The following is a 25,597-nucleotide window of genomic DNA, read 5'->3' on the forward strand; positions in this document are numbered from 1 at the left end:
TGGTTTGCGATAGATCGTAGTTTCCAAACTATCCTCCCTCCTTTACTTTGCGACCATCACATCCAGACATGGAAGTTTGTTTTCTTCAATATCATAGGTAAACTTCAACCCAATGTGGTTGTTATATAGAGTTGACACAAAACTCTGAAAAGTTTCCTTACTGCCTTTCCACATGATGAAAACGTTGTCAATAAATCTAACCCACATATCAACGTTTACTGTAAATTCTTGGTGGGTTTCAGTAAAGACAATTGTGTCCTCCCATCAGCCCAGGAACAAATTTGCATAACTGGGCACACAGAAAATGCCCATTGCGGTGCTCCTGAGCTGGTGGAGGATTTTCCCATCAAAAGAACAGGAATTGTTCTTTAAAACAAAGTCAAGAAGGGTTACCACTAACTCGTTATGGGCTACGTATTGGCATCCTGTTGTGGCCAGAAAATGCTTTACCCCAATTATCCCCCATTGATGTGGTATAGACGAGTAAACGGCCTTTACGTCAATGCTAGCCAATAATGCTCCTGAATCTATTGAGATCCCTTCCAACCTTCGGAGGAGGTCCACAGTGTCCCTAATGTATTAAGGGAGCGAGCTTATAAATGGTCTTTAGATACTATCAATGTATGTCCCCACATTCTGACTCATGCTTCCTATACCGGACACGATTGGCCTCCCTTTCAGAGGATTTAGGTCTTTGTGCACCTTTGGCAGTGCGTAGAAGGTGGCCATAACCGGGTGCCGAGGGAGGAGAAATGAGAATTCCTTTTCATCAATAAGCTTATCTACTTTTGCTTTTTCAATACCTGAGGATATTGGTAGTGTCACCTCTAATGAAACACTACAGCTGCATTTCGCAGTTCTTCTCTAGTAAAATAATGTTATGTTAGAGAGAAATACATGTACAGTCAGTATAAAAAACAGAAAAGTCCATGAGCGTACTCTGGATTGTCATGTATCAAAATCACATTTATTACACACAGCATTATACACACAGGCCCGACTATGTTTTTTAAAATTAAAAACAAAAATAAAAGTCTGCGCTAATTTAAGGTTTTCAGTGATCATTACCTCCACACATCACAGAATCATTTCAGACTTGGGTTGATATAGCTAAACCCAAAAAATGCTGCATAAAATGTGATAAAACTGATAAGGGTGAATTCCCACAATGCAGATTTCGCTGTGTAAAGTTCTGTAACTGTCCCATTAGGATGAACGGTACTATATTCAGTAACAGATTTCAGCAACAAAATCTGCAGAATGGAAATTGAATTGTAGTTTGTTTTTTCTTTGCAAACTACGGCATTTTTTTTAATTAAAGATACAATAATTTAATAAATTGCCTTTTACAAACATTTGTACTGGGGTGGGGGGGGGAAAAAAAAAAAAAAAAAAAAAAAACAGCATGAAGCAAATACCAGTTCTGAAACCAGACTGAATCCGAAACTATCCTTTATCCTAAATATCTGCTAGCAATAGGTTTAAATAAATCTGCTTCCACAATTAAAAATAACATACAAATGTGCACGATGAGAACGTCCAAGACATAATGGTGTACAGACTACAGAAACAGGTGTGAACATAGCCGCACACAGGACGACAGAGAGAATACTCTTCTGGTGGCGTCATTCATCCAGAAATGTGCCTTTCCCCAATGGTTAACTTGGCGCATTTTCTGATGCCTGATTGAAATACAAAAGAATAACAATGATTAGTCATTTCCATTAAAATTGCAACAATGCAAAAATACCCCATATACACTGATATTTACGTTTAAAGGAGATATCCAGTTATCCAGACTAACATTCAATGTTATTTAACCATTGTACTGTTATTTCGTAAAGGAGACTAAGGTGAACACTGTACAGATCTGTGTGGGCGGCCAAGTTCATACCACCGAGTGCACAGTACTGATGAAATTTAATCCTTTCCTAACATACGACACTTTTTTACTTATTATTTCCTACTGTAACACTGTAAAAACATTTAATTAATTTATTTATTTTTTCAGTCGACAGCCAGGAATAGTTTTGACTGTGCTCCAAAAGCCAAATAGACCACACCTCAGGGCTGAGAAGGCATGAGCGCTAACAGTTTCTGATAACATATTGGCCATTGTTCGGGCATTTTTTCACAAGAAATCAAGGTGGAATATAAAGGGGTTAACCACTACATTGTATAATGCCCCCACTGATTTAAATCTTGTAAAGAAGATTTTTTTTGTAAATACCTCTTGTTGACATCTACTGTATGCTCGTGAGTGGCGTTAACGCTGACTGCTCACTCGGCATCACATGATCCCGACTGCAGCTGCTGCTCGATTACATCACACGTCAAGTTCCGGATCTCCTGCATTTTCCCTGGTGTGACCCACTCGCGGGCACTGCTCCTGATTGACTTGGCTATGGACAGAGTTTCACCGCACATCACAGTCCAGTAACCAGCGCGCGCTTGTGGCTACTGAAAGCACGCACTGGATACCGGGCTCTGATGTGCGGTGAAACGCCACCCACAACCCTGTCAATCAAGAGGGGTGCCCATGACTGGGTCACGCCCGGGTGATGCAAGGGATTCTTGAATTTGACTTGACATCAGTGGAGGCTGCAGGTGGGGTCATGTGTTGAGTGAGCTGTCGGATATAGCGCCACTCACAGGCATAGATGGCTATAAGAGATATTTACAAAAATACTTCTTTACAAAGTTTAAATCAGTGGGGGCATTATACAATGTAGTGGACAACCTCTTTAACCCCCTAAGGACCTAGCCACTTTGTAGGTTAATGACCGGACCTTAATTTTGAAATCTGACCACTGTCACTTTATGTGGTAATAACTCTGGAACACTTCAACAGATCCCGGTGATTCTGAGAATGTTTCTTCGTGACATCTTGTACTTGATAACAGTGGTAAAATTTCTTCGATATGACTTGCGTTCATTTATGGAAAAAAAATGTAAATTTGGCCAAAATTTAACATTTAACAATTTTCAAACTTTTAATTTTTATGCCCCTAAATAAAAGCATTATGCTACACAAAATAATTAATAAATAATATTTCCTACATGTGTACTTTACATCAACACAATTTTTGAAACTTTTTTTTTGTTAGGAAGTTATAAGGATTAAAAGTTGACCAGCGATTTTTCATTTTTCCAACAAAATTTACAAATTTTTTTAAAGGTACCACATCACATTTGAAGTCACTTTGAGGGGCCTACAAGGCACAAAATACCCAAAAGTGACACCATTCTAAAAAAACTGCACCCCTCAAGGTGTTAAAAACCAAATTCAAGAAGTTTATTAACCCTTCAGGTGCTTCACAAGAACTGAAGCAATGTGGAAGGAAAAAATGAACATTTACCTTTTTGTTTCACAAAAATTTAACTTCGGACACAATTTTTTTTATTTTCTCAAGGGTATCAGGAAAAAATGAACCACAATATTTGTTGTTCAATTTCTTCCGAGTACGCCGATACCCCATGTATGGAGGAAAACCACTGTTTGGGTGCACCTCAGGGCACGGAAGGGAAGGAGCACCGTTTCATGTTTTGAACGCAAAATTGGCTGGAATCGCGAGCAGATGCCATGTCGTGTTTGGAGAGCCCATGATGTGCCTCAACAGTGAAAACCCCCCACAAGTGACCCCATTTTGGAAACTAGACCCCTCAAGTGACTTATCTAGATGTTTGGTGAGCACCTTGAGCCCCCAGATGCTTCACATAAGTTTATAACGTAGAGCCATGAAGAAAACAAAACAAACAAAAATAAATAAAATCACATTTTTTCCACAAAAATCTTTTAGCACCAATTTTTTTACTTTATCAAGGGTAACAGAAGAAAATGGACCCCAAAATTTATTTTGTAATTTCTCCTGAGTATACCAATACCGCATGTGTGGGTGAAAACTACTTGTGAGGCACAGTGCAAAGCTCAAAAGGGAAGGAGCACCATATTACAGTGCAGACTTTGCTATTATGGTTTGAGGGTGCCATGAACCCACTGGCAGAGCCCCTGAGGTGCCAGAGAAGCAGGACGCCTCATATGTGACCCTATTTTACAAAATACACCTCTTGATGCATTAATCTAGGGGGTGCAGTGATCATTTTGTCACCACTGTTGGGTCACAGAATTTTATACCATTGTGCAGTGAAGAAAAAACAATTACATTTTTACCACAACAATTTTGTTTTAGCCCCAGATTTTATAATTTCACATCATAAGCGGGTAAAATTGGCACTAGAATTTGTCCCACAATTTCTGCTGAATATAGAAATACCCCATATGTGGATGTACAGTACTGCTTAGCCATACGGAGAGTCTCGATAGGGATGGAGCGCTATGCACCTCCTGGCGCGCAGATTTTTCTAGAATATACTCCATATACTGAGCCCAATTGTGCTAGAGAGCAGAATCCCCCCTCAAAATGATCCCAATTTGGAAACTATACCCCTGCCAAGTGCAAATGCTAAAACAGGATTTTTGGGTTGCTTACCGTAAAATCTGTTTCTCGGAGCCTTCATTGGGGGACACAGAGACCTTGGGTGTATGCTGCTGCCACTAGGAGGCTGACACTATGCACAAAAAAAGGTTAGCTCCTCCTCCGCAGTGTACACCCCACCGACCGGCAGAGAATTCCTCAGTTAGTGAGAAAGCAGTAGGAGAAGTAACAGAATAGGTTGACAACATAAACAACTCAACTGTAACCATTCAACCAAAGTAAGAACAGGAGCTGTGAAACATGGGAGGGTGCTGTGTCCCCCAATGAAGGCTCCGAGAAACAGATTTTACGGTAAGCAACCCAAAAATCCTGTTTTCTCGTTCGCCTTATTGGGGGACACAGAGACCTTGGGACGTCCCAAAGCAGTCCCTGGGGTGGGAAACAAACTTCCATCAGGCCAGCGGACTCACCACCGCTGCCTGCAGAATCCGTCTACCTAGGCTGGCGTCCGCCGAAGCGTAGGTGTGGACTCTGTAGAATTTCACAAACGTGTGAACCGATGACCATGTTGCAGCTTTGCAAAGCTGCAGTGCGGAAGCTCTGTGGCGCACCGCCCAGGAGGCACCCACTGCTCGAGTAGAGTGGGCCCTGATACTCGGAGGGGCTCCGCGACGCTTAACACGGTAGGCTTCCAGGATAGCCGATCTGATCCAGCGAGCAATGGTGGCTTTTGACGCCAGGTGACCTTTCCGCGCTCCATCAGGGATAATAAAAAGAGACTCTGTCTTTCGCAGGGAAGTCGTCCTAGACAGATAGACTCTTACCGCCCTAACCAGGTCCAGCTTGTTCAAGGACCGCTCTCGGGGATGAGTTGGATTCGGACAAAGGGACGGTAGCACGATATCCTCGTTGAGGTGAAACGAGGACACCACCTTCGGAAGGAACGAGGGCGGAGGCCGCAGAACTACCTTATCCTGGTGGAGAACCAGAAAGGGAGAGCGGCACGAAAGAGCTGCCAATTCCGACACGCGCCGGACGGAGGTGATGGCCACCAGAAAGGCTACCTTCCAAGAAAGGAGAGAAAGGGAAATATCCCTGAGGGGTTCAAAGGGCGGACCTTGCAGAACCTCAAGAACCAGATTAAGATCCCATGGATCCACGGGCGCCCGGTACGGCGGGACCGTGTGAGCCACGCCCTGAAGAAAGGTCTTAACCTGAGGACGGGAAGCCAACGTTTTCTGAAACAGAATGGACAGCGCCGAAACTTGACCCTTCAGGGAACTGAGGGCAAGCCCCGCATCCAATCCTGCCTGAAGAAACGCTAGGACTGAAGGGAGCGAAAAGGACATGGGCGCGACGTCATTGGTCTCACACCAAGTGAAATAGGCCTTCCAAGTACGGTAGTAAATCTTGGAAGATGATGGCTTTCTGGCTCGGATCATGGTCTGAATTACGTGGTCGGAAAATCCTGCTCGTTTCAGAACCTCGGTCTCAACAGCCACGCCGTTAAATTGAGCGGCCGAGAATTGGGGTGGCAAATCGGACCCTGAGACAGCAGATCTGTTCTGTCTGGAAGCTTCCAGGGGGCGTCCGCGAGAAGGTTGACAATGTCCGCGAACCAAGACCTTCTGGGCCAATTCGGGGCGATGAGAATGACCGGAAGTCCTTCTGCCTTGATCTTCTTCAACAGCTTGGGAAGAAGAGGCAGAGGAGGGAACAGGTAGGGAAGTTCGAACTGGGACCAAGGAACGGCCAGGGCGTCGGCGCCCACTGCCAGAGGGTCCCGAGACCTGGACACGAATTGTGGGACTTTCCTGTTGAGGCGAGACGCCATGAGGTCTACATCCGGGGTTCCCCACCGAAGGCAGAGCAGATGAAACACTTCCGGATGTAGGGACCATTCTCCCGCCGCGAGACCCTCGCGGCTGAGAAAATCGGCGGCCCAGTTGTCTACGCCGGGAATGTGAACCGCGGAAATTGTCGGAACGGAAATCTCCGCCCAACGAAGAATCTTGGACACCTCCGCCAGGGCTGAAACACTCCGTGTTCCCCCTTGGCGGTTGACATATGCCACCGCTGTGGCGTTGTCTGTCTGAATCCGTACCGGCAGTCCCTTGAGGAGCCTTTCCCAGTGGACCAGAGCAAGATGGATCGCTCGAATCTCCAGAACGTTGATTGGTAGCGCTGATTCCCGATCCGACCATTGACCCTGAACAGTGTGGTTGCGGAACACAGCACCCCAACCGAGGAGACTGGCATCTGTGGTTACTATCTGCCAGTGAATGGGAAGGAAGGATCGACCCGATAGAATGAGAGGTGACGACAACCACCAGTTGAGAGACCGCTTGATCCGGTAAGAAAGATGGACAGGGCGATCCAGGGACCGAGGCGACCTGTTCCACTTCGACAGAATGGCCTGCTGGAGAGGCCTGGCGTGAAATTGGGCAAAGGGAACTGCCTCTATCGCCGCGACCATCTTTCCCAGGACCCTCATGGCTGTACGGAGGGATGGGAATAGCGAGGTCTGCAGCGATCGTACTTCCTGCTGCAGAGAGAGAATCTTTTCTTGTGGGAGAAAGACCCTTGACCGACGAGTGTCGAACAGAAGACCTAGAAAGACCAGGCGTTGGGTAGGAACCAGACAGGACTTTTTCCTGTTGACGATCCACCCGAAATTGGAAAGAGTGTCCAGGACGATTGACAAACTTTGGTGAGCCTGTTGGAATGAGGGAGCCTTGATCAGAATATCGTCTAGGTACGGGAAAAGAACGAGGCCTCTGACTCTCAACAAAGCCATCAACGCAGCCATGATCTTCGTGAAGACTCTGGGAGCGGTGGCAAGACCGAAGGGCAGTGCGACAAACTGGTAGTGGTGCTGTCGAATCGCAAAGCGCAGGAACTTTTGATGTCCGGAGAAAATTGGAACATGTAAATAGGCATCTTGGATGTCTATTGAGCACATGAATTCCTGCTCCTCCATGGAGGCGATGACCGAGCGAAGCGACTCCATGCGGAAGTGGCGAAGGCGGACCCTCTTGTTGAGCAGCTTGAGATCCAAGATGGGTCGAACTGCGCCGTCTTTTTTCGGCACTACAAACAGGTTCGAGTAGAACCCCGTGAAGCGCTCCGATTCGGGAACGGGCACAATCACCCCGGAACTGAGGAGAGCAGCGATAGCTGTAGAGAACCCCGGGATCAAGGCTGGATCCTTTGGAGGCCGGGATTCGAAGAAACGATCCCGTGGGAGAGAGACGAACTCTATCTTGTATCCTGAGGATACGACCTCCCTGACCCAGGCGTCCTCCACGGCGGCCAGCCAAACGTCCCTGAAGGAAAGAAGTCGACCTCCCAATTGGAAAGGCCCCTCGCGTGCCCGATGATAGTCATGCTGAAGTAGACCGTCCAGATCTAGATCTGAACGGTCTGCCCTGGGAGGAGTGGGGTCGCCAGGAAGGAGTGGGTCTGAAGGAAACTTTCTCTCCTGGCGAGCCTGCGGTCTCTGTTGGCTGGAGGAGTTGTCCGCCGTATTGAAACGGCGGAAAGTCCGAAAGGGTCGAAACTGACGCCTTAGTGGGGGTCTGCGAGGCTTGGACTGAGGGAGGAGTGAACTCGTGCCTCCGGTGGCGTCCTTAATAATCTGGTCCAATTGGGACCCAAAGAGGCGCACCCCCTGAAAGGGCAGGTTAGTGAGGGACTTTTTTGAAGACAAGTCCGCTTGCCATGCCTTTAGCCAAATTGTACGTCGAATTGCAATAACGTTGCTTGACGCCTGAACTGCACAGGATGCAGCATCCAAGGAAGCGGAGAGAAGATAGTCCCCAGCATGGGAGATCTGATTGACGAGATTGGCCAAATACTCCGGTTGCGCCTTATCTAAGATGCCCTGCTGAAGGTCGTCTGCCCACGTGGTTATGGTCTTTGCTGTCCAGGATGAAGCAAAGATTGGACACACCGCCGCTTAAGCCGCTTCAAAGGCAGACTTCGCCAGGGATTCTACAATCCTGTCATTAGAATCCTTTAGGGACGCCACGCCTGAAAGCGGGAGAACCGTGTTATTGGATAGCCTGTACACGGGCGGATCGACCGAGGGAGAGGCCGACCAGTTGTCCGTGAGCTCTTTAGCAAATGGGTAGAGTATGCCGAGACGTTTTCCTCTTTGAAAGCGTCTGGTCGGATCCTCTCTTTCCTTGGTAAAAATTTTCCCAAACTGGGAATGGAAAGGAAAAACCCTGGAGGGAGTTTCTGCCCGTCTGAACGAAACCTCCTGATCTGAGGATTTCGCAGGGGAGTCAGCAATATCGAAGGTATGATGGATCGCAGCAATGAGGTCCTGCACTGTGACCTTCATGCTTGCATCCTGGTCTGAATCCAGCTCAAAAATCCCCTCAGATGACCTGTCCGAAAGCGCTTCTCCTGACTCGGGAGAGGAGGCCCGAGAGGGAGGCTGGTGAGAAGGGCTATGCGGTGAGATGGGACTAGGAGAGGATTCCGGCTGGGAATCTTGCCTGGGTCTTTTGCGACTACCGCTGGCTGATTCAGATGGAACAATTTGGGACCTGCTTGGCCCTGCTGAAGAGTCCAGGGGCAACTTATCAAGAACGGCCACCAGGGACTGAGACACCCTGGTGAGGTCTGCCACTGATTGAGATAGCGAGGAGGCCCAGCCAGGCATGGGGGGCTCACTCTCACTTGGGGCCGAAGATGGCTCCTGGACGGCGTCAGGCTGAATTGGATTGCTACAATCCAGGAAGAGGGGAGTGGACTGGCCTGAGGGAAGTTTGCGATTGCACGAAGAACATGCAAAGTACTTGACTAAAGTGCAGGGGGGGGGGAGGTAGAGCGGGTACGATCAGACTTAGACATAGTGAAAAGCTGAGGTAATGCCGGAAGGTTGGGGGACAGAGGGCGGAGAAGGGTCAGTCTGCAGTGCAGAGCTACTCACGGTCCGGTGTCCCCAGAAGCGATGCTCTGCGACCTGTCAGTGGATGCAGGTCAGAGCGAAATCCGGCCGACAGCCCTCCTGACAAAAAACCAGCTGGAGAAGATGATGTCCAGTGAGGAGTTGGTGCCCGGCTAACAGGCTGGGAAAATGGCGCCGTCCTGAGAAAAAGCGCGCCTTAGGAGAGGAGGAAGGGCGGAGCACCACGGAGGGTTAATGATTTACCTCCCTCTAGCCAATGACAGGCTGGGCAGGTGAAGGACAGGCGGTGGGAGGGCCTGGGAAGAGCGGGAGAGAAGCCCGCTTAGAAGAAAGGGGCGGGGGGCGTGGCCGCGATGCAGCGGTAGGCCCGAACTGAAGCCGGGGCCTAAATTAGTTGCGGCGGCCGCCTGTCAGCAGGGGGTCGGCGCGGAGGTCCGAAAAAGAGGGACGCCGCAGACGCAAGTCGCTCCCAATAGGGAAAAAAAAAAAAAACCCTGTGCTCCCTGTCCCCAGAAAGGGGGGGGGGGGGGTGCCCGGCAACATTGAGCTGCCTATAGCCTTGTGGCGACTGCGAGCGACCGCAGCGCCTACAACCGGGGTCCCCTGTGCCATTGAAGAGGTGACCGTCGGGAATGGGCAGCCAGGAAAATAAATATGAAGCCGGGGCCTAATAATCACCCATCCACGATCCATTACCTGTCTGAAGAAGTCTTTGCGTCTCATCCAACCGACAGGCTCTGGTAGGCGAGTGGGAGGGAGACTGGCGACAAGGACCCCTGGAGTCGCTGGCACGTCTTGGTGTCGGCGTCCGTCTGGCTGGTCCTGCCGCGGAGAACTGCAAGGATACGGGGTGGCAGTACACGCCGTACTTGCAGACTCCATGTGGGAGTACAGATGTGACTTTTCACTCTGTATCCCTCCGTAGAACCTGAAAAGGAACGACGCACGACGAGGTAGATATGGGTCTAATAAAAGACCCGTGTCCACCTCCTACTGACACTAAGCTAAACTGAGGAATTCTCTGCCGGTCGGTGGGGTGTACACTGCGGAGGAGGAGCTAACCTTTTTTTGTGCATAGTGTCAGCCTCCTAGTGGCAGCAGCATACACCCAAGGTCTCTGTGTCCCCCAATAAGGCGAACGAGAAAGGTGGTTTATGCACACTGGGGCTCAGAAGGGAGGGGGGACATTTGGATTTGGAAGCGCAGAAGTCGCTGAATTTCTTTTTGGGGGCAATGAGCCATTTTGCTTTTCCAGAGCCTTTGTGCTAATAGTAACGTGGAAGCCCCCTATATTTCCATTAACAGATCTGAGTGGGGACTTGCTTTTTTGTGGATTGAGTTGAAGCTTTTATTGGGAACATTTGACATAACATTTGGGATAACATCTATCCGGCGCTCTACGCGGAGCACTTACTTTGGGGTTTCCATCTAAATCTCTGAGTGACGTGACCGATGAAACCCCCAAGAAATCCATTCACTAATGAGGCAGCAGAGTTACTCTGGACTCCTTCTGGTCTCTGTTCAGAACTGCCTTTCCTTTCAGAGGTGTACAAAACTATGGTGGACTGCGTTTTTATGCATGCCTAAAAAGACGGACACCACCGATTCACAGGTCCTTTGGCGTTCACAGTGCCTCCATCTGCCTCATTATAGAGAATCTTCCACTGGCGGTTCTGTCTGAATCACGTATTTCTGAGATGTACATGGAAACCACGGTGTTAGCCCTCAGTGTAGAGCGCAGGATAAATGTGTGCTGAGCCTTATGGCGATCTTTGGAAGGTAGAATGAACAAATCCACAGCAGGTGAAGAAATAGTTTTATGTAATTTATTTTTTATGCCGTTCCTCATGCGGTATAAGTGATTAGGCGCAACTTTATTCTTCGGGTCGGTACTATTACAGCAATACCAGATTTATTCTTTTTTATGTTTGGCTGCTGTCATACACTAAGATGCTTTTTTTTTTGCAAGAAGTTTTTGCAGCACCACATTTTGAGAGCTATAGTTTTTCCGTATTTCAGCCCACAAAGTCATGTGAGGGCTTGTTTTTTGCAGGACGAGCTGATGTTTTAATTGGTACCATTTTTTGGGCACATGACTTATCGCTTTCCATTCTGATTTTTGTGGAGGCAGAATGAACAAAACCAGCAATTCAGGAATTGTTTTGTTTTTACTTTTTTTTTTTTTTATATACTGTTCCACATGTGGTAAAATTCATAAGGCAGCTTTATTCTTCGGCTCAGTACGATGACAGCAATACCTCATTTATATCTTTTTATGTTTGGCGCTTTTACACAATAAAAACTTTTATAAAAAAATATTTATCTTTGCATTGCTTTATGTTGAGCACTACAACTTTTATTTTTCCGCTGATGGAGCTGTATGGCGGCTTGTTTTTTGCGGGACAAGATGGTATTTTCAGTGATAAAATTTTAATTTACATTTTGTGTTTTTGATCGCATTTTATTCCACTTTTTCCAAGTGGTATGATGACAAAGCAATGTTTGCTACTTGTGTGTTTTGTTTCTTTTATGGGTTTACTGAAGGGGTTAACTAGCATCACAATTTTATAGATCAGATTGTTCCGGACGCGGTGATAAACATGCATACTTGTCACCGTGGCAACGATTGGGCCCCGCGATGAAGTCGCAGGGACGCTGATCTGAAGGCAGAGGGAGCTCCCGTCCCTCTGTCTGCCTCCTGAACGCTGCATTTGCGCTCCATCGCCGCATTTAGGAGGTTAAGAGCCAGGGGCGGCGTTGACAGTGCTCCTGGCTGCTATTGCAGAAGCTCAGCTACTGGCAGCGCTGAGCTGCTGCACTGATCGGGCAGGAAGTGCTGATATTTCAGCATCTCCACGCGATCATGCTGTGATCGGTCAGTCAGACTGACTGACTGACCACAGCGATCTTGGTGCGGGGACTGACGCATGGGACCCTGCACCTCTTGCCATGCCTCTCAGCTGTCGGCACTGTATTATCATTGCGTCTTTACACGCAGTGATAGTTTAAATGCATGACGGGCATAGTCTGTCCTGGTGCGGGAACTGACATCCTGCCATGACGCGCTATGCCAGTCATTGGACGTTAAGGTGTTAATGTCCCTTAATAAGTTGTAGTGTTTTTCCCATCTCCAGAGCATAACAGAATATGTAAATAAAATTTTAAAAATCGTTAATCTCCCCTCACTGCTGACTTCTCCGATACTCACTGCCACTCATCTGGTCCTCGTAGCATTTTCAGATCAGTGTCGGCACCGCCAGTGTGCAAAGGTTCTAGGCATGCGTCAAAGGTTGCTGCGCATGCGACGATGATGTATGTCTCGCCATGGGTCGTTACCTTTGAGGGCGCATGTGCAGAATTTTTCACTGAAGCCAATCTGAAGATGCAACAAAGCCTGGATGAGTGGTGGGTAGCAGCAGAGGAGAGATTTTTTGTTTTGTATCTTATTAACATTTAAATGGCCTTGTATGGTGCACGTCAATACGCTTAGTCAGCGTGAAGGCAAATTAAGAAAAAAAAAACGGCATTGAAGCGAATGCAGACTTTTGTAAAAGTCAACTACAATCGAATATATTGGGTCATCTGTAGTTTTCACAGCTTTGCAGCATATTGTTTACTACTGCCCATGATCACGTCCTTACTGGCCATGCTGTTTCACATACAATTATTAGCCGTAGTCTTGAGAAACCTATTCTCTTATGGTTGACATCCATGTGCAGATATCTGCGGGCCCATGTAGGCCAGTATCAGTCTGATTCTATGGGAGCAGGACAGGTGTGCGATACCTGCTGCCTGCAACAATCCGGCAGATATCCGCACATTTGATATCACCGATCCTGATACCGAAATGAGCGGAGTTGGATTGCCTCCTCAGTTATACTTTAATGAATTGCTGGTTTTCTTCTATTTCCAGGATTATATAAAAGGTCACTTGCCTTTAACCCCTCTGATGCTCTGCGCAGCTCTTTGATCACAGACGACAAAGCCTCTGGATTGATCCCTTGCTCACATAGCCTTACACATATCGACAAAGTCTCCATGTCCAAACCGGTGTTCAGCAGTCTTGAAATCTCTAGCAGAACTGTGGGAACATGTCATATTAGTGATAAGTTATGGAAGGACACACATTGTGCTTGTGCGAAGGGAAGGCACTCCTACCAGCCTTCTGAATTATTTGGTAGTCCCTGACAACTCACAAGACCCATAACACCCCTTTAATAAGCTTGGTACTCCTGTATTCTGGCATAATGTGTGTTAAATGGGTTGTCCATGACTGAAGCCTTTATGACATATTCATAGACCGGGTCCAAATGGTGGGGTCCAACAGTCCTATTGGAACCAAGTCATACACATTACTTAGTTGCCGCTGCTGAGCACTGCGCATTATCTGGCAATCATTTCAATGGTAATGAGAGATTGGGAGCAGTACCAGCAGTGGCCACTAAGCAATTAATCTGCCGGCTGTGTCCTGCCCATGTCATTTAGTCATAGTTACTACCCAAGCAGATTTCAGCAGATCCGTGGTGGTGCTGGGTTTTAGATCCCCACCCGTCTCATGTTGTTGACTTATCCTATTCATCAATGCTTCCACCCTGTAAAATCCATTAAAAAAAAATTGTTGCATAAAGATGGGAGTGACAAATCATTTTTTGCCATAAAGTAGTCCAACCAAAAATTTGCCTAAATTCAGAAGGTGTCTGCCTTCCAGCAAGAAGTCCCAAAGCTATGATACAGAGCATGGCTTAGATAAATAATAATAAATTTATATAGCACCATTGATTCCATGGTGCTGTACATGAGAAGGGGTTACATACAAATTACAGATATCACTTACAGTAAACAAACTAACAATGACAGACGTATACAGAGTGGAGAGAGGACCCTGCCCTTTCGGGCTTACATGCTACAGAATGGTGGGGAAGGAGACAGTAGGTTGGTGGGTTGCAGCAGTTCCGGTGTTGGTTGAGGTGATATCACTGGTAGTGGTGAGAGAGAAGGAGGTAGCGGGGTCATTGCAGAGTTGCAGACTTTCTTGAAGAGGTGGGTTTTCAGGTTCCGTCTGAAGGATCCAAATGTGGTTGATAGTCGGACTTGTTGGGGCAAAGAATTCCAGAGAATAGGGGCTATTCGGGAGAAGTCTTGGAGGCGGTTGGGTGAGGAGCGAATAAGTGTGGAGGAGAGAAGGAGGTCTTGGGAGGACCGGAGATTACGTGAGGGAAGGTATCGGGAGATTAGTTCAGAGACATATGGGGGAGACAGGTTATAGATGGCTTTGTAGGTCAGAATTAGTAATTTGAACTGGATACGCTGAGGGAATGGGAGCCAGTGAAGAGATTTGCAGAGGGGAGAAGCGGAGGAGTAGCGAGGAGAGAGATGAATTAGTCGGGCGGCAGAGTTAAGGATGGACTGGAGAGGTGCGAGGGTGTTAGCAGGGAAACCACAGAAAAGGATGTTGCAGTAGTCGAGGCGGGAGATGATGAGGGCATGCACAAGCATTTTAGTAGATTGAGGGTTGAGGAAAGGACGGATTCTGGAAATATTTTTGAGCTGGAGGTGACAGGAGGTAGAAAGAGCTTGGATGTGCGGTTTGAAGGACAGGGCAGAGTCAAAGGTTACTCCGAGGCAGCGGACTTCTGGTACTGGGGAAAGCGTGATGTCATTAATTGTTATAGCTAGGTCGGGTAAAGAAGATCTGTGAGATGGAGGAAAGATGATGAGTTCAGATTTGTCTACAGTGAGTTTGAGGAAGTGAGAGGAGAAGAAGGAGGATATGGCTGATAGACACTCTGGGATTCTGGACAGCAGAGAGGTGACGTCTGGGCCAGAGGGGTAGATCTGAGTGTCATCAGCATAAAGGTGGTACTGGAATCCGTGGGAATTTATGAGTTGCCCCAGACCAAGTGTATAGATTGAGAAGAGTAGGGGTCCTAAAACAGAGCCTTGGGGGACTCCAACAGAGAGAGGGTGGGATGAGGAGGTGGTGTGGGAGACGCTGAATGTGCGGTTGGAAAGGTATGAGGAGATCCAGGATAGGGCAAGGATGCCGAAGGAGGAGAGGATCTGTAGTAGGAGGCAGTGGTCAACTGTGTCAAATGCAGCGGACAGGTCTAGAAGCAGGAGTATAGAGTATTGTCCATTTGATTTGGCTGTAAGTAGGTCGTTAGTAATTTTGGTCAGGGCGGTCTCAGTGGAGTGATGGGGGCGGAAACCAGATTGTAGATTGTCAAAGAGTGAGTTAGATGATAGGTGGGAGGAAAGTTCAGCGTGGACATGCTGTTCCAGGAGTTGGAAGCGAATGGGAGCAACGATATTGGGCGATAGCTGGACACAGCGGGTGGGTCGAGGGTTGGCTTTTTAAGGATAGGCGTGATTGTGGCATGCTTGAAAGCAGAAGGGATGGTACCGGACGTTAGTGATAGGTTGAAGAGGTGGGTTAGGGATGGGGTCAAGTGCACAGGTTGTGAGGTGCGATTTGGAGAAGAGGCGATTAAGTTCCCCTTCAGTGATGCTGGAGAGTGAGGTTATGGGGTTTGGGCATTGGTCTGGTATACAAAGGGGTTGTGATGGTTGAGTGATGAATACTTGCCTTGTTTGGTCAATCTTGTTTTTGGAGTGTGTGGCAAAGTCCTCGGCAGAGATGAGGGAGGTTGGAGGAGGCAGTGGTGGGCGGAGGAGGGAGTTAAAAGTTTTGAATAACTGTTTTGGGTTGTAAGATAGGGAAGATACAAGGGTTGTGAAGTAGGCCTGTTTAGCAGAGGTGAGGGCAGATTTGAAATCGAGTGTTGCCTGTTTGAATGTGGTGAAGTCATCTTGCGAATTTGTTTTCTTCCAGCGCCGTTCTGCAATCCTGGACACTTGCCGGAGCTTTTTAGTGGTGTTATTGTGCCAGGGTTGTCTGTTGATACGTCGCATTCTGCCATGAACGATAGGGGCAACCGTGTCAATAGCTGATGCGAGAGTGGCATTGTAGAAAGCAGTGGCACTGTGTGTCATGGAGTGAGGATATGGATGCCAGTGGTAGAATAGAATCAGAGAGCGCGTGGGTGTCTAGGTGTGCAAGGTTTCTGCGGGGGTGTGCATGTTGCTGGACATGGATGCCAAGTGAGGAGGACAGGGATGAGAAAGTGAGTAGATGATGGTCAGACAGAGGGAGAGGGGAGTTGGTGAAGTTAGAAAGAGAGCAGAGACGGATGAAGACCAGGTCTAATGTGTGTCCATCTGTGTGGGTGGCTGAGGAGGACCACTGAGTAAGTCCAAAGGATGAAGTAAGGGACAGGAGTTTGGAGGCTGCTGACTGAAGGGTGTCAGTGGGGATGTTGAAGTCACCCATGACGATAGGGGGGCTGTCAGTTGAAAGAAAATGAAGCCAGGTAGAGAATTGGTCAATGAAGGCAGTGGTCGGGCCTGGAGGTCGGTATATGATGGCCACTTGGAGGGAGAGTAGATGTGGACAGAGTGGACTTCAAAAGAGGGGAGGATTAGGGAGGGAAGAGGGGAGGATTAGGGAGGGAAGAGGTGGGATTGGGTTGAAGGTGCAGTTGGAAGAAAGGAGAAGACCCACTCCTCCACCGTGTCTGTTACCAGGGCGAGGAGTGTGGGTAAAGTGGAGGCCGCCGTAACACAGCGCAGCAGGGGAGGCGGTGTCAGAGGGTGTCAGCCAGGTTTCTGTGAGGCCGAGGAAGGCAAGATTGTGAGAGAAAGAGGTCATGAATCACATGGAGTTTATTGCATATGGAGCGGGCATTCCAAAGTGCTCCCAAGAGAGGGAGCAGGGGGTTGGGTGTCAATGGCACAGGTTTTAAGTTGGAAAGGTTGTGGTAGTTCTTATTAAAAAGGAAGTGGTAGGAAGGGGAAGTAGTTGGGGGTGAGAGCTGTGGGGGTCCAGGATTGGGAGATATGTCGCCAGCAGTGAGGAGAAGCAGAGAAAGGGAGAGTAGATGGGAGGAGAGTGGGCAGCTTGTTTTATGTTTCATTTGGACAGATTTGAGGTTGAGGAGCAGTTCAGCAGAGGTCAGGTGTGGAGGAAAGAGGGATCTCGCTAAGTGTAAAATGTAGCGGCGACCGGACCCCCCGTCGGCTATCGCTGATCGTGCTCGAATGTGCAGGTACATTTTTCCATCGCTGGCGTCCCGCTGTCCAGTAATTATCGTTGTGTTTGAAGCTTAAAAACGACGAGCGACGTCAATAGCGACGCATGGCTCAGCGACACAGGCGTGACTTACCGGCCACGCCTCCTCTGCCCTATTGGTCTTTACAGCGCTCACAATGTGCGAAATGTATCTGACAAAGGTATAAAAGACAACGCTGGAGCGCCTCATTCAACACTTTGTTCCCATGCATAGTGGATGTTAACCGGTTTGGCTTCAACGTTCCAGTGTGAGTTGCTACAGCGTTTATATTTAAACGGCTTTCACAACGCGGTTGCTTCGGCTTCCCTATTGCAATCGCTATTGCGCTTTTATAAGTGGATTCATTTTATTCATCAAAGAACAACTCTGTTTGCCAGGTATGTATTTAAATAGTACCATGCAAGGTGTTTTTTAGAGTAATACTTTTATTGATTATTGTGTTGGCTTTCTACAAATGAAGCTCGTTACCAAATCGTGTAATGATTTTATTTTATGTTGCAGTTTGTATATCATGAACGGCGCAGAGCGTGCTATTGTGGCTGCTGCTTTGGTGTTGGAGGCTGGTCGGCTACATGAAGAGGCACAGATGCAAGAGAGGCGGTCCAAAAGAAAGCGGCGCATGTGGACCAGAGAGTGGCTGGCGAAGAGGTCCGAATTCTCACACATGCAGCTCGTAAGAGAACTGCAGAACAATCCTCAGGATTTCAGGAACTATCTGCGGATGTCAGAGGACTCTTTCAAATTTTTACTAGCCAGGGTGACGCCATTGATTGAAAGGAGAAATACCAAAATGCGAGCTGCTGTGCCGGTAGACGAACGATTGACCGTGACGCTGAGATTCCTGGCCACCGGACGATCACTGAAAAATCTGCAATTTTCTGCTCAGCAGTTTGATTCCTGAAACATGCAATGCCATAGTTCAAAGCCTCCGGAGCTACATCCAGTTTCCAAAAACAGAGGCGGAGTGGAAAAATATTGCCTCTGATTTTCAGAGGCTTTGGCAGTTCCCAAACTGTGGGGGGGCTTTGGATGGTAAACATGTGAGGATCACCCAACCGCCGAACAGTGGATCCTATTTTTACAATTATAAGGGCTATTTTAGTGTAATCCTTATGGCCCTTGTTAATGCTAACTACGAGTTCATAAATGTTGATGTAGGCTGCTCAGACATGTGCATATGGACAAAATGGACATACACAAGATAAAAAAGAGTTTGAATCGCATAAGGTTGGTCGCTGTCCTAGAAAAGTATCACGTTCAACAATTACAAGAATGGGGCCGGGCGCGGTTTCAAAACTAAAATGGCTGCTCAGACATGTGCATATGGACAAAATGGACATACACAAGATAAAAAAGAGTTTGAATCGCATAAGCTTGGTCGCTGTCCTAGAAAAGTATCACGTTCAACAATTACAAGAATGGGGGCGGGCGCGGTTTCTAAACTAAACTAAAACAATAAAATAAAACAAAAAAAAAAGCATACACAAAAAATAAAACTTTTGAACCAAAATAAACTTACCTTTGACGGTGTGAAAAATCCGAAAGTTATGGAGAAAAAAAAAAAAAATTTTGCACTGTTGATTCTTCAGATGGTCTTAAAAATGGAGGTATTGGAAAATAACCAACGCTGATGAGTCTTCAAGAGGGTTGCTGAAGGACGAATAGCAAAATCAAACCAAAAATGCACTTTTGTCTCTAGGGAGAAAAATGCTGGTTTAGAAGCTAACCACGGCGCTCCAGAGATTTAAACTGAAACGCTAATGCGTCCTCTTTAATGACGCCGCCGGCCAATGACAGCGCAGCGGTGACCACCAATCGGCGCTTTGGGGGGCGTTGTAAATTAAACGCTGAAGCACGCCCACCGAGGTCTGAATCGTTTTTTGTTTAGTAATGTGAAAGGTACTCAACGAGCAACGAGGTCGCTATGCAGATCGCTGATCTCTCTAGAGTCGTTGACGAGATTGGACTGTTTGAAAGCTATCTAGCGATCACGTAACGACACAACAGCGATCTATGCCTGGTCGGATCGCTATCGTTATCGCTGGTGCGTTGCTTAGTGTAAAAGGCCCTTAAGTATTGAGTTCCATGCAACAAATGAATTTAGCAAACATTCAGTAGGCACTGTTATATACCATTAAATGAAAGGTTGCACTAGATGACAGCAAGCAGGGATTGTAGCAGAAGAGATTGTACCATTAAATGAAAGGTTGCACTAGATGACAGCAAGCAGGGATTGTAGCAGAAGAGAATGTACCATTAAATGAAAGGTTGCACTAGATGACAGCAAGCAGGGATTGCTGTGGAATGTCTTCAGGATGCCTGAAACAGGCTTGCACTCACCCATTAGTAAATGTGCAGCAATGTGGAAGCACGGGGCTAATTAACGTGACCATACACATTACTCATGAGTAGGTCAAATTGGATGATGTCAAATAAAATGATCATTCCGCAAGTGGAATTTATAGAGGAGCTGCCCCCTACCATACTTATGTCACATTTTACCTGGTAGAAATCACAACTGTTCAAGCAGACTCGTTTAGAAAAGAGTTGAACACCCACTTTGCTAACAAAGCAGGAAGCGAGGGCCACGTCTCAGAATTCAGAGGCCCCAATTCATGCGACTGCTCCTCTGTAACAGCCACTTGACCCCGTGATCGCTCTTGCACTGTATACTACTACTGTTTCTAGTGAAAAATCACGGTTTCTTATGAAGCCAAATCCATAGCTGGGCGTCACAAGAACTCCTTCAAGACGATAGCGATGGGAACCTTCAACAGGCCCCTAGCTGCGATAACTCAACGACACCCTATGATCTCCCTGAATGGATGCACCTCTGGAATCACATGACCTAAACGACGATTGATAGTGTCATTAAGTGGTTAAACAGCGGTGATGGAGCTCCCTGATCACTGCTGTCAGAGGCAGGTGCTGGCTACGTAACTCAGCTGTCACCTGTCCTGTGTGGAATGTGCTCAGCTCCTGAATGCTGCACCTGCTCCATGGGGGAATAGAATAACAAGTCATGGAGAAAGAAAGCGTTAAACATGCCTGATCGGTATGGGCTACAATATATATGGCGACATCAGAGCACTAATCACTTACGAGAATATCATAGATCACCCATCAACTTTCTTGTCTAGGGTAGGGGGCCACAGTCGGTGACCACATGTGGCCCTGAGCCAAAGAGGACAGATTTTGTACTAATGAAGCATGGTGGGCCATCACTATGACACCCATATACTTACAGAATAGGGTCTCCTGACTCATATGGCCCTCCATTAAGGAAAAGATGAGAAACTGATGCATGTGTGCAGCCATGACTGTACTGTGAGGGGGTAGGAAGTTACCATACTTGGCTGTTACAGCGACTCACAAAAACTGCAATGGAGGCGGGAATGTTCATCCCACATGAGAGTCCCGTCTTATGGCAACGCCAGTCACCAGAGGACTCAGCCCCTTTCCTGGTAACCACCATGGGTAGCCATTCACATCAGTGGCTTCAGTGAGAAGCTGTACATTCCTGGTACCGCTACCACATTGGATGTGCCCCCTGGACACAGCAAACGCTGATGAGGCTACAGTATCCAGCCACCTCCAGAGGATCACGACTGATGGTCAGTGCGGTCACAGCCAACAAGCTGCAACATGACTAATGGAAAAAGAAAGACCATAAGATACTTGTGCTCTCTCCTGATGAAGAAGTCTTTTGTACTTTCAAACGCGTAGAATAAATCACTATCCATTTGACAATCTGGGATATACGTCTCATCATTGATCAGCAAGCGCGGAAATCATCCACAAACCTCTCCTGGATATCATTTCCTGACCCGTGGATTTGCTGCAGCTGATATGCTTTATTACATGCTTTATAGACACTCACAAAAGGTGAGTAATTTTGATTTTATCGCCTGCCATACCCCTCAGATAAGACCCTGTTCTGCGCTGATCTCTCCTACAGCTCTGTGACTAAATGGAAAAACACGGCCTCCCCCTGCGGCTCGTGCACCATTCACGCGTCTCCCCCCTCCCCTGCAGCTTCTAAACCCCCTCACACGTCCTCCCCAGCGGCTCCTGCGCCCCCCTCACACATCCCCTCCTGCAGCTCCTGTGCCCCCTCACACGTACTCTCCTGCAGCTCCTGCGCCCCCCTCACACGTACTCTCCTGCAGCTCCTGCGCCCCCCTCACACGTACCCTCCTGCAGCTCCTGCGCCCCCCTCACACATCCTCCCCTGCGGCTCCTGCGCCCCCCTCACACATCCTCCCCTGCGGCTCCTGCGCCCCCCTCACACATCCTCCCCTGCGGCTCCTGCGCCCGCCTCGTAGTCCTCTCCTGCGTCCCACTCACACGTCCCCTGCGGTTCTTGCGCCCCCCTCACACATCTTCCCCAGCGGCTCCTGCGCCCCTCTCACGTCCCCTCCTGCGGGTCTTGCGCCCCCCTCACACATCCTCCCCTGCGGCTCCTGCGCCCCCTCACACGTACTCTCCTGCAGCTCCTGCGCCCCCCTCACACGTACCCTCCTGCGCCCCCCCTCACACATCCTCCCCAGCGGCTCCTGCGCCCCCCTCACACATCCTCCCCAGCGGCTCCTGCGCCCGCCTCGTAGTCCTCTCCTGCGTCCCACTCACACGTCCCCTGCGGTTCTTGCGCCCCCCTCACACATCTTCCCCAGCGGCTCCTGCGCCCCTCTCACGTCCCCTCCTGCGGCTCTTGCGCCCCCCTCACACATCCTCCCCTGCGGCTCCTGCGCCCCCCTCACACGTCCTCCCCAGCGGCTCCTGCGCCCCCCTCACATCCTCTCCTGCGCCCCCTCATCCGTCCTCCCCAGCGGCTCCTGCGCCCCCTCACACGTCCTCCCCTTGATCCCCCTCACACGTCCTCCCCAGCGGCTCCTGCGTCCCCCTCACACGTCCTCCCCTTGATCCCCCTCACACGTTCTCCCCAGCGACTCCTGCGCCCCCCCTTCACACGTCCTCTTCTTGATCCCCCTCACACGACCTCTCCTGCGCCCCCTCATACGTCCTCCCCAGCGGCTCCTGAGCCCCCCTCACACGTCCTCCCCAGCGGCTCCTGCGCCCCCCTCACACGTCCTCCCCAGCGGCTCCTGCGCCCCCCTCACACGTCCTCCTCAGCGGCTCCTGCGCCCCCCTCACACGTCCTCCCCAGCGGCTCCTGCGCCCCCTCACACGTCCTCCCCAGCGGCTCCTGCGCCCCCCTCACACGTCCTCCCCAGCGGCTCCTGCGCCCCCCTCACACGTCCTCCCCAGCGGCTCCTGCGCCCCCCCTCACACGTCCTCTTCTTGATCCCCCTCACACGTCCTCCCCAGCGGCTCCTGCGCCCCCCCTCACACGTCCTCTTCTTGATCCCCCTCACACGACCTCTCCTGCGCCCCCTCATACGTCCTCCCCAGCGGCTCCTGCGCCCCCCTCACACGTCCTCCCCAGCGGCTCCTGCGCCCCCCTCACACGTCCTCCCAGCGGCTCCTGCACCCCCCCTCACACGTCCTCTTCTTGATCCCCCTCACACATCCTCACCAGCGGCTCCTGCTCCCCCCCTCACACGTCCTCTTCTTGATCCCCCTCACACGACCTCTCCTGCGCCCCCTCACACGTCCTCCCCAGCGGCTCCTGCGCCCCCCCTCACACGTCCTCCCCAGCGGCTCCTGCGCCCCCCCTCACACGTCCTCCCCAGCGGCTCCTGCGCCCCCCCTCACACGTCCTCCCCAGCGGCTCCTGCGCCCCCCCTCACACGTCCTCCCCAGCGGCTCCTGCGCCCCCCCTCACACGTCCTCCCCAGCGGCTCCTGCGCCCCCCCTCACACGTCCTCCCCAGCGGCTCCTGCGCCCCCCCTCACACGTCCTCCCCAGCGGCTCCTGCGCCCCCCCTCACACGTCCTCCCCAGCGGCTCCTGCGCCCCCCCTCACACGTCCTCCCCAGCGGCTCCTGCGCCCCCCTCACACGTCCTCCCCAGCGGCTCCTGCGCCCCCTCACACGTCCTCCTCAGCGGCTCCTGCGCCCCCCTCACACGTCCTCCCCAGCGGCTCCTGCGCCCCCTCACACGTCCTCCCCAGCGGCTCCTGCGCCCCCCTCACACGTCCTCCCCAGCGGCTCCTGCGCCCCCCTCACACGTCCTCCCCAGCGGCTCCTGCGCCCCCCCTCACACGTCCTCTTCTTGATCCCCCTCACACGTCCTCCCCAGCGGCTCCTGCGCCCCCCCTCACACGTCCTCTTCTTGATCCCCCTCACACGACCTCTCCTGCGCCCCCTCATACGTCCTCCCCAGCGGCTCCTGCGCCCCCCTCACACGTCCTCCCCAGCGGCTCCTGCGCCCACCTCACACGTCCTCCCCAGCGGCTCCTGCACCCCCCCTCACACGTCCTCTTCTTGATCCTCCTCACACGTCCTCCCCAGCGGCTCCTGCTCCCCCCCTCACACGTCCTCTTCTTGATCCCCCTCACACGACCTCTCCTGCGCCCCCTCACACGTCCTCCCCAGCGGCTCCTGCGCCCCCCTCACACGTCCTCCCCAGCGGCTCCTGCGCCCCCCCTCACACGTCCTCCCCAGCGGCTCCTGCGCCCCCCCTCACACGTCCTCCCCAGCGGCTCCTGCGCCCCCCCTCACACGTCCTCCCCAGCGGCTCCTGCGCCCCCCCTCACACGTCCTCCCCAGCGGCTCCTGCGCCCCCCCTCACACGTCCTCCCCAGCGGCTCCTGCGCCCCCCCTCACACGTCCTCCCCAGCGGCTCCTGCGCCCCCCCTCACACGTCCTCCCCAGCGGCTCCTGCGCCCCCCCTCACACGTCCTCCCCAGCGGCTCCTGCGCCCCCCCTCACACGTCCTCCCCAGCGGCTCCTGCGCCCCCCCTCACACGTCCTCCCCAGCGGCTCCTGCGCCCCCCTCACACGTCCTCCCCAGCGGCTCCTGCGCCCCCCCTCACACGTCCTCCCCAGCGGCTCCTGCGCCCCCCCTCACACGTCCTCCCCAGCGGCTCCTGCGCCCCCCCTCACACGTCCTCCCCAGCGGCTCCTGCGCCCCCCCTCACACGTCCTCTTCTTGATCCCCCTCACACGTCCTCCCCAGCGGCTCCTGCGCCCCCCCTCACACGTCCTCTCCTGCGCCCCCCCTCACACGTCCTCCCCAGGGGCTCCTGCGCCCCCTCACACGTCCTCCCCAGCGGCTCCTGCGCCCCCCTCACACGTCCTCCCCAGCGGCTCCTGCGCCCCCCTCACACGTCCTCCCCAGCGGCTCCTGCGCCCCCTCACACGTCCTCCCCAGCGGCTCCTGCGCCCCCTCACACGTCCTCCCCAGCGGCTCCTGCGCCCCCTCACACGTCCTCCCCAGCGGCTCCTGCGCCCCCTCACACGTCCTCCCCAGCGGCTCCTGCGCCCCCTCACACGTCCTCCCCAGCGGCTCCTGCGCCCCCTCACACGTCCTCCCCAGCGGCTCCTGCGCCCGCCTCGTACGTCCTCCCCTGCGTCCCCCTCACACGTCCCCTGCAGCTCCTGCGCCCCCCCTCACACGTCCCCCCCAGCGGCTCCTGCACCATTCACTATCACTAGTTACAAGTGCTGTGCGCCATGTTTGTCCTGAATGTCTAGTACCAGACTTATGGGCAGCGACAGTGTGGCCCCTCTGTGAAGGACCCGTCTATGGCAGCATTACATGGAGAGCAGCGTCCTTCTCCTATGGCTGTTAGGACCGCATACAGGCTGCTGACGATCCTAGGTCCCGTCATTGGATTGGAAGGCCTAAATAGAAGAGACCTATCACATAGCAGCAGCCACCCACCGTCCATAGTCTCCCTCATAGCGCTGACACTGACAGGAGCGCTCGCCATTGCTGCCGCCCAGCAGCCGGATGTGTTGCAGTGATGACACGGACAGACGTTGGGGTTGACCAGTAGAACGTAAACCCACTACATCTCAGGGACCGCCCACAGGGGGCGGAGTTACGCTTCTACCATTGACATTCCCTAGAACTTCCCCGGAAGGAAGAACCGTCCTCAGCTATAGAGATCCTATGGCGACAGGGGGCGGGGTCATATTCGAATTTGTTCGGCGGAACTCAGCTCACTGGTCAAGCCAGGTACCTAAATGACTCCGCCCCTTCTGC

The 25,597-nt window shown here is 51.1% G+C and overlaps 1 protein-coding gene across 1 annotated transcript; it reads right to left on the bottom strand.

The window, feature by feature from the left end:
• Nucleotides 1-945: 945 nt before the first annotated feature.
• MZT1 (mitotic spindle organizing protein 1) lies at nucleotides 946-25,466 on the bottom strand. The gene is made up of 3 exons (XM_073580371.1): nucleotides 25,274-25,466; nucleotides 13,293-13,438; nucleotides 946-1,682 (listed from the first exon to the last, which is right to left on the bottom strand). Exons 1-3 carry the CDS (start codon nucleotides 25,320-25,322, stop codon nucleotides 1,659-1,661), a joined length of 219 nt encoding a protein of 72 aa, XP_073436472.1. The 5' UTR covers nucleotides 25,323-25,466; the 3' UTR covers nucleotides 946-1,658.
• Between the last annotated feature and the right edge of the window lie 131 nt (nucleotides 25,467-25,597).

This window comes from Dendrobates tinctorius, unplaced genomic scaffold (genome assembly GCF_039654945.1).
Source record: "Dendrobates tinctorius isolate UK_male_01 unplaced genomic scaffold, ASM3965494v1 ptg000064l, whole genome shotgun sequence".
In the NCBI taxonomy this organism is placed as follows: domain Eukaryota; kingdom Metazoa; phylum Chordata; class Amphibia; order Anura; family Dendrobatidae; genus Dendrobates; species Dendrobates tinctorius.

Coding starts and splice junctions, on each gene's coding strand:
- MZT1 (XM_073580371.1), bottom strand. CDS start 25,322: ATGGCGAGCGCTCCTGTCAGTGTCAGCGCTATGAGGGAGACTATGGAC. Junction 13,439..25,273: donor TATGAGGGAGACTATGGACG/GTGGGTGGCTGC, acceptor ATGTTCCCACAG/TTCTGCTAGAGATTTCAAGA. Junction 1,683..13,292: donor GAGCATCAGAGGGGTTAAAG/GCAAGTGACCTT, acceptor TATTTCAATCAG/GCATCAGAAAATGCGCCAAG.